Genomic DNA, 8,067 nt, shown 5'->3' with positions numbered 1-8,067 from the left:
AAAAGAGTTTTACACTAATTACAATTACAAGTCTAATTTAATTTGATTATCAAATACCGAAAATTTTATGGAAAAACAATTATTAAATATTTAGAAAGAAAAAGTTTTAGCCAAATGAGTATTAGCTTGAACAGTATAGGCATTGTTGCCAATGTAAGAGAACGTGAGTTTGAGTTCATTGAAGCGCATTATCCTCCTCGTATTCATGGGTTGGGGAGAGGATATGGGTAGGGGTGTTCATAGGTTAGATAAAACTGAATTAACTGACCGAATCGATTTAATTCGGTTAATCAATCGGAGGCCGGTTAATGAAATGATTTATTTAAATTTCGATTATCAGTTAATTTGGTTCAAAATCAGGTAATTAATTGAATTAGCAATGTATTTTTTGAACTATTATTTTTATTTGTTTTATAATTATTTTAACCAAAAAATAAAAAATATAAATTTCGTTTATTTGGTTAATCGATTGAATTAACCGAAATATTTCGGTTCGATTAATGTATTTTAAAAAATTCAATTCGATTAACGGTTAAAAATTTTTACATTTCGGAAAATTCAGTTAATAATAATTCGGTTCGGTTAACTGACCGTTTGAACACCCTTAATTATGAATAATTCTAGATATTGAGTCAAAAAGAGACAAGAGCAGATTATTAAAAAAACAATTTAGTTTAGATAAAACCAATATACTGACCTGAATTTCGAAAATGGGCCGAAAATGAATTTTGAAATTATAAGACGGGCCTTGAAAAACCCTCGACATAAGTTTCCAATTTTGAAGGATGTCATAATCGCTCTCTCTTTATCACTGTTTCTTCAACTGAAAACTCAGGTGGATTCAACGAACAACGTCAGGGCTTTTTACCATCTGAAGCTTAACCAATAGCCGACAATGGAAGCCGGAGATGGAGGCGTTGACGCAGTCGTTGACTCTAAGGATTTACAGCAACAGAGTAAAGCCTTCGATAAACTCACCGATCGTGTCGAAGATCGCCAGCTCGATTCTTCTCGTGCCCAATCGGTCTCTTTCGATCTTTAGCTTACGCTTCTTTTTTTCCTTTTCGTTTTCTTTTGCTTACGGGATTCTTTTTCTTTTTCTTTTTTACGTTGCAGGCCATGGCATCGATTGCGGCATCAGCGGAAGCAGAAAAGAATGCAATGAGATTGAGGTTTGATTTCTGGAATATTCATTATCTAAGTTTAATTTTAGTCCAATTTGGTTCCTTTTTGTTTTTTGTTACATTCGTTGAATTTCGATGGTTGGATTGGAATTTTCAGAAATTTATGAAGATATTAATATCTGACACTATATGATCCAATAAATATATGAAAAAATTTATAAAGAAACCGAGTATGTTCATATCGAACACATTTTTTTTATGTGTGTGTTTTGTCATTAAAATTGTCAAAAGCTTTGTGTATAAGGTAATTTGAGGTAGGTCATAAGGTAACCTAAATAATTCTAATGCTGCTGCTAAAACCCAGGAGCCATATCATTTTAGTTGAGGTCTTTTTTTCATGTATTTAGAAGGTCATGATTCACTGTTGAGTCTAGATATGCATTGTACACAGTTTTTGAACACGAATTTTTCGAGAAAAATAAAAAGTCGGAATGACATAAGCATATGAATATATACCAATGAGATTGATATAATACAATCTCAATCGACATTCATATTTGATTTCAATTTGCAATATTAGGTTACCTTTCATTTCTTTTCCGTAATCCTTGTTTTCTTCTTCGGCCGTGCTATTATATGTTCCTTAAATCTCTTTTTGCAGCATGATAATGTGTAGGCCATATTGAAACGTAAGGTTCAATGTCATAATTTCTCAATCTCAAAACTCACTTGCACTTTTAATTTCTCTACTTGGTTATCCAAACTTAAGACTGCAGAACTTGCCCATTTTGTTTGCAGAATATGCATATTTATAGCTAATTGCACTGGAAATCCTCAAACTAGGTCTCAGCTTCTAAATTGGTACCCAAACATCAAAACATTTTAATTAGATTTTCAAAATATCAGTATTGTATCAATCAAATATTTCTGTCAATCTCGTCATTAACTTAGTCGTTTAAGTACGAACACAAATTGCAGACATATATACACCTATCACACTAACGAGTTTTTTTTTGTGAAGAGAAGTATCCCTCCTACCAGTTAATGACTATTTTTTTTTATTTGTCAGATTTAATTCAACATGTTTTAAAGATGCTTCACATTTGATTTGTACTAACATTTAGCACCTAAATGGATGTTTAAGTTAATGAAATGACTTGATTCTTGTTTGCGGACTTAAAATTTTTCACGCGCTGTATCAAATAAATTTACTATATACTTGATTTTGTGCGTTCCATTCAGAGAGAGAGAATTAGCTGCAGTAAAGATCAACGCGGCCGATGTGGACATCATCGCAAACGAACTAGAGGTTGGCTGCTTTTTCTTCTTCTTATGTCTCTTAAATATCTCTGTGATATGCCAAAGATGCTAATACTTCGATCTTTTGCACCGGAAAAAGTTGAACAAAAAGGTTGCAGAGAGAACACTTCGCGAGCACAAAGGTGATGCCGTTGCTGCTATTCGGTCCTTGCTTCACTAAACCGGGCCCAAGTCGGTGAAATAAAACCGATATTTCTCAAAGTTTTTGACAAAACCCTTTGTAAGATCGAGGCCATATGACAGGCACAATTACCTTCAAATCGCTTAAACTCAATTTTAATGGTGACTATGGCTGTGCTTACTATTTTCCCATTAGAACCTAGCGTTAGAAGACCATATTAGATGCTTCTTTAACTTGTTGAGACATGAAAGATCCAAAACCTAGTTATCTGGAATGTTCCGAGTTTTCTGATTTCTCACTCTTTAGTTCGTGCTCGATACAAATTCCGATCTAGAAGAGTATGATCCACAATATAAATATATATAATATATACCTTTATTGACGTTCCCTCCGAAAAATTTCCAGGCTGACATGAAAAAGAACAAGCGACATTCACTAACAACCAATCCAACCACATTGAAATTTGGGGTTGCTCACACGGTACCGTCTCCTTTTCAGCTTTGTCTAGCCTGAGATTTCAACGCCAATGTTGCGAGTCTAGGTGGCAATTCTGCATTCCACAACCGGCAATTGAGTGTAAATGTTAGCAAAAAGAATGCCCATGCTTCAACCAATCGAGAGCTTTTGCTGAGGGAAGAAATGAACCCCAAAACACTTGGATTTGATTCATGATCCCTTTTGAGAGCCGCTGGACGAGTTACGGGCTTCCTGAAATTGGATGGTGCATCGTCTTTGAAGCACTCTAAGCTTGTCCATCAGTTCCAGAAATGTTGGCCGACTTTGAGGATCACTGGTTTCGGAAAAAGTTATAGTTTCAAGGGTCAGATCACAATTGAAAATTACAATGACTACATGAGAAACAAAGTTTCCTTTAATCCTGAAGACAATCGGATCAAAATTCATAACTGAACTACTACCAAAGTCGATTGTCTAAATGGTTCTTAAATGGTTAGGCCATCACATCTTATTGTACGTAATTTGATTAAAACATCATGCGATGCTTGAGGCTTGTAATGGTATGTGGTTCATAATATTGAATTAACTAATGTATCGGTATGCTACAGCTCGGATCTAAAAAAAAAAAAAGAATGAAACCAAACATGAAAACGTTATGAGGAGATAACCCACCTGAGCCAGCAACTCTCAATTATAGAAGCCCACAGTGGATCTAAATAGTTCGGAATTTCCAGCCGTTGGTTCATGAACCCGACAGCTCCAATCACCTACAAGTATCCTAAACACACTGTTGTTCATACATGCAGAGCTACAAGACTTGCAATGCTCAGTAGTTTCTAAAGTGAAAATACTGACTTAGAGATGGGATCCAACATAGGATCACATCTTTAGAAGAGATGCAGATGGATTGATGATGATAGACTCTTCGCATGTAAATATCTTGCATTTTTTAAAATCAAAAGTTGAGAACTATACCTGTATTGAGTTGAGATTCTCCCAAGGTATCTTCCCAGTAGCAAGTTCCCATAATATGACTCCAAAACTATAAATATCGGACCTATGTGTTTGCCAGAAAGAACAAGAAATACAAGGTCAGAAGAGAATAAAAATGGTGAACGCGATTGGGCTCTGGGATGGGGATATGTTGTGTGAAGTGAAAAAGAGAGGAGAAGAGTCGTTTGCAACATACTTCTCATCAGAGGGCTCATTGCGAAGAACTTCTGGCGCCATCCAATGAGGCTACAAGAAAACTCAACCAAACTATTAAGTTATGCATCCTCTCACAATGATTTAAACTTAGATTAATATTGTTGATGAACTAAAGTTTCAGTCAATACCGTTCCTTTCCCAGTCTTAGTAGTGAGAAAGGTTGCATGCTTGAGACGTGACAAACCAAAATCACCAACCTGGTCAGATAAAAGGTAGCCCTAAAACAAGTATCTTCGAAACCCTGAGGCAAAACTGAAACTAGATCTCCAATCAAAGGCGGAGCAAGGGGGCTGGCAGCGGCCCTGCCCCCTAAAATGAATTCTTTTTTCATTTAAGCCACTTTATATTTAAAAAAAAAATTTAAATTAATAATGATAAAATTTAATTTATTCCTTTAAAAATTATAAAGATATTGACTATTAAAAAAGTGAAATTGCATTTATAATATCGTAAAAATATATAATTTAATTTCGGGCCCCTGAAAAAATTTCTAGTTTCGCCCCAAACTCCAATTAGAACAGATGCACATAACTAAAGGCAAACCTTCACAGTCCAATTCTTATCAACTAGGAGATTTGAAGACTTCAAATCACGATGAACGATAGTCGGATTGCAATGGTGAAGATAATTCATGCCTTGTGCCTTAGCAGTTCAATCAATAAGATGAATTAATGAGGGCAGGGCACTCCAGCGGTGCAAACAAGAATAGATTAAAAAAATACAGATTGGCGTATGATGGCACTACACGCCACCACAACTTGAGGAACACCACGAAGTTGCAAAAAAATGAGAACCCAAAACTACTTGAGACTCACAATATCCAGAGCCATATGAACACGCCGTTTCCTCTCTAATTTTGCAGCATTCCTCTGTAGCAATCGAAACAAACTCCCACTACATCAATAAAATATAAATAAGCATTCATTAACGATGAAGTAAATTAAACCAACAAATCTACTGTTTCAAAGAACAATAGATATGCAATGTTAATGTTCCATAAATGCCAAAAAGGAATTTCAAAAGGTGGAGATCGAACCGTTGAAGGAATTCAGTAACAATGCAGAGACGTTGAGGTGAAGTGACAGCTCCCATAAACAGCAGAACATTTGGATGCCGCAGTCTTTTCATCAGAGAAACCTTCAAAGCAGAAGGGAAATAGTCAGAGCAGAATTAGAAGAGGAAGAAAGAAACTCAAAACAATAACAAATGCAGTTATCTTAGCCAGTTGGCGACTGCAAAGCAATTTAAATGTAATTTTACAATAATGCACACCTCCTGTCTAAAAGAATGTATGACATCATCTGAATATTCCAGGTTCGGGAACACCTTGACAGCAACATCCTGTGATAACATGAAAATGGTTGATTTCCACAAATAGTAAGGTGATTTACATTTTTTTCATGCTTCCTACCATTTCTATGTAAAACCAATATAAATAACTAACGAGTAAAACAGCTCATGTATAGCAATGACATCATGCCTTCCATTAACCGGAATGGACTGCAAGTATGGCATAAGATCCTGAAATGAACTCCGGATTTTTCATATTGCACTGTCTATATTAGACTTAGGTATCAACGTAGGCGATGAACCTATAATACTCAACACCATATAGAACAATTGGCTGATGGGTTTGTCACCAATTTTCCAATTTATACGAACTCAACACCATATAGTACCATCAATAATGTGTTTATTCATCTTCCCAAAAGAAAGGCTGTGAAAGGAGTAAGAGAACATACTGATGCATACCACAGACCATGATATACTGTTCCACAAGAACCTACAAGGAAAGCAAAGGAGAATTAAGTACGTACTTAAATAATTCATACTGTGGTATTACCCACGACATCAAGTAAGAATGAAGTAGAATCAGTAGAGAGTTTTAACATAAAGTAACGGCTCTAGTTATAAACAAGTTCATAATTCCTTCATGTCTCCCAGTTGCTGTTAATTGAAGGAAATTACCTTGCCCAATTTGTCTCCTATCGTCAACTCTTCCCACAAGATTTCATTATCTACACAATCAGTGTCCATATGAACTATATTAACAGGACTACCACCAGTACTCCCCGAGCTTCTGGTACTGCTTGTGCTGTTAACATTAGCAGAAGATGATGAAAAACCTGATGCCTCATTGTTGATAGGGCTGTCATGCTCATTAATATGGTCTTCAAGTTTTTTACCCAAATATGGGCCCTTTAGCAGAAATGTTTCATTCTGTTGATCATTACCCTCACAAGGCCTTATGGAATGAGTAGTCTTGGCCTCTGATTCTTCTTGACTGTTCCCTTTCCAAGGCAAAGATATCCCTGTCTTAGCTATAAAGGTCGTAAATTTTTGGATTGCAGGTTTTCCTTCATTCTCATCACCAAAATCTATAGAGTTCATTACAGTGGACACGTTATCAAAAGGATGAAGTACATCATGGGAGGGTGGCCACATATCTCCCTTCGGTGTACAGACTCCACTGTAAGTTGCGTCTTCTTTATGATCATAAGCATCAACACGATTCTCGCCTGTCCTAATTCTGGATTTCACTTTGTTGCTCACCTTGGACGCCTGCTTTGGTTAACTCGTGAATCAGCCCAAATCAAAACAAAAGAAACCAAACATAATCATATATAAAGAATTAAGAAACTAATACCAAATTTGATATTTTTGATACAATTGCAGCTTGCAGAGGCTGCTGAGGATCAAGACCAAGTTTAACCGAGATGGTGTTTTTAGACCGGGTAAAGGCTGAAGAATTTCCTTTCGGTTGCCTTTCAGCTGAAAATTCAAACTTGGTTTCTTGAAAAGGCCGTGAATCACAGGTCACAGAAGTGATTCCCACCACAGAACCATCTTCATCATAAAAAGGAGTAACAGTTGCAACTACAGAAATATTCTCCCCTAGTCTATTCTTAATAGGAAACAGTCCAGTCCAACTCTCCCCAATAATAACCCGTTGAACTATATTTACTGCAAACCCGAAATCCTTAGGATGACAAACAAGCTTAATAATATTTTGTCCTAAAGCTTCTGCTTCTAAATAACCATAAAGTTTTTCAGCACCTCTGTTCCTGCAATAAAACACGCAATTTTAAGAAAAATAACTCTACAGGGATGATAATCCTTACCTTGTATATTAAGAAACAAGATCAAATCATATCGTTAATCTAGAAAAATAAATCACGAACATTGCAACTGAAAAAGAAAAAGAAGAAGAAGAAGAAGAAAGAAAGAAAGAAACCCTATTCAAAGTTCAAACTTACCAAAAGAATACACGGCCTCTAAGATCATATATATAAACAGATTGTCCCATAGACTGTAAAATATTTAAATACTGACTGTTAGTCAAATTAGCGGCAGCTGTCCGTGAATTCCCGGTTCTTGTTCTTCCTGCGTCGCCACCGCCTCCATTTGTGGTGCCGCAGCTCCCGCTCTCTATTCGTAACGGAAGTCGAACAGAACCAGAACCGGCAGCAGCCGCCGCGTCCCCGAGAAATAACGGCCGTTGAGGGGAAGTACGGCGGGATCCTCGACGAGTTGAGTCATGAATTGACTCACCGCTGGATTGTCTTAAACCTGACATTTCTCGCATGAGATACGCATGTCCTACTTCCAGTTCTTGGATCTTCCTCAAGAGCTCCTCCCCTAGCGGCGTTTTCATTGTTTGCTTTCCCTTCCTTTACACAATCAGTTTGAAAAACAAGCGAAGCTTCAAAGCTTTGACAATTAAATAAATTAAATTCAAATATTTTTTTCATCACCTTCTTCCACTTCAAAACTCTCCTCTGTTAAGGAAGCCAAAACTCAGAAAACTCCACCCATTTCCTTTTTCTTCCTTTTGGC

At 36.5% G+C, this 8,067-nt stretch overlaps 2 protein-coding genes across 2 annotated transcripts; one reads left to right on the top strand and one right to left on the bottom strand.

The window, feature by feature from the left end:
• Positions 1–707: 707 nt before the first annotated feature.
• Positions 708–2,863, top strand: LOC107910570 (huntingtin-interacting protein K). The gene is made up of 4 exons (XM_016838449.2): positions 708–1,024; positions 1,117–1,172; positions 2,367–2,433; positions 2,524–2,863. Exons 1-4 carry the CDS (start codon positions 896–898, stop codon positions 2,602–2,604), a joined length of 333 nt encoding a protein of 110 aa, XP_016693938.1. The 5' UTR covers positions 708–895; the 3' UTR covers positions 2,605–2,863.
• Positions 2,830–8,067, bottom strand: LOC107908051 (serine/threonine-protein kinase STY46). The gene is made up of 13 exons (XM_041088219.1): positions 7,488–8,067; positions 6,878–7,295; positions 6,200–6,792; positions 5,973–6,015; positions 5,503–5,571; positions 5,267–5,367; positions 5,046–5,124; positions 4,774–4,872; positions 4,359–4,427; positions 4,211–4,260; positions 3,997–4,078; positions 3,694–3,788; positions 2,830–3,355 (listed from the first exon to the last, which is right to left on the bottom strand). Exons 1-13 carry the CDS (start codon positions 7,883–7,885, stop codon positions 3,232–3,234), a joined length of 2,220 nt encoding a protein of 739 aa, XP_040944153.1. The 5' UTR covers positions 7,886–8,067; the 3' UTR covers positions 2,830–3,231.

This window comes from Gossypium hirsutum, chromosome D02, assembly GCF_007990345.1.
Source record: "Gossypium hirsutum isolate 1008001.06 chromosome D02, Gossypium_hirsutum_v2.1, whole genome shotgun sequence".
In the NCBI taxonomy this organism is placed as follows: Eukaryota; Viridiplantae; Streptophyta; class Magnoliopsida; order Malvales; family Malvaceae; genus Gossypium; species Gossypium hirsutum.
This window is presented reverse-complemented; position numbering and strand designations above follow the sequence as displayed.

Bases quoted from the DNA above. Each gene is read 5' to 3' on its own strand.
- LOC107910570 (XM_016838449.2), top strand. From the start codon at position 896: ATGGAAGCCGGAGATGGAGGCGTTGACGCAGTCGTTGACTCTAAGGAT. The intron at 1,025-1,116 runs GTCTCTTTCGAT...TTTACGTTGCAG, and splicing joins ATTCTTCTCGTGCCCAATCG to GCCATGGCATCGATTGCGGC. The intron at 2,434-2,523 runs GTTGGCTGCTTT...CACCGGAAAAAG, and splicing joins TCATCGCAAACGAACTAGAG to TTGAACAAAAAGGTTGCAGA.
- LOC107908051 (XM_041088219.1), bottom strand. From the start codon at position 7,885: ATGAAAACGCCGCTAGGGGAGGAGCTCTTGAGGAAGATCCAAGAACTG. The intron at 3,789-3,996 runs GTATAGTTCTCA...GGATACTTGTAG, and splicing joins AGAATCTCAACTCAATACAG to GTGATTGGAGCTGTCGGGTT. The intron at 3,356-3,693 runs GTGGGTTATCTC...TTCCGAAACCAG, and splicing joins ATTGAGAGTTGCTGGCTCAG to TGATCCTCAAAGTCGGCCAA.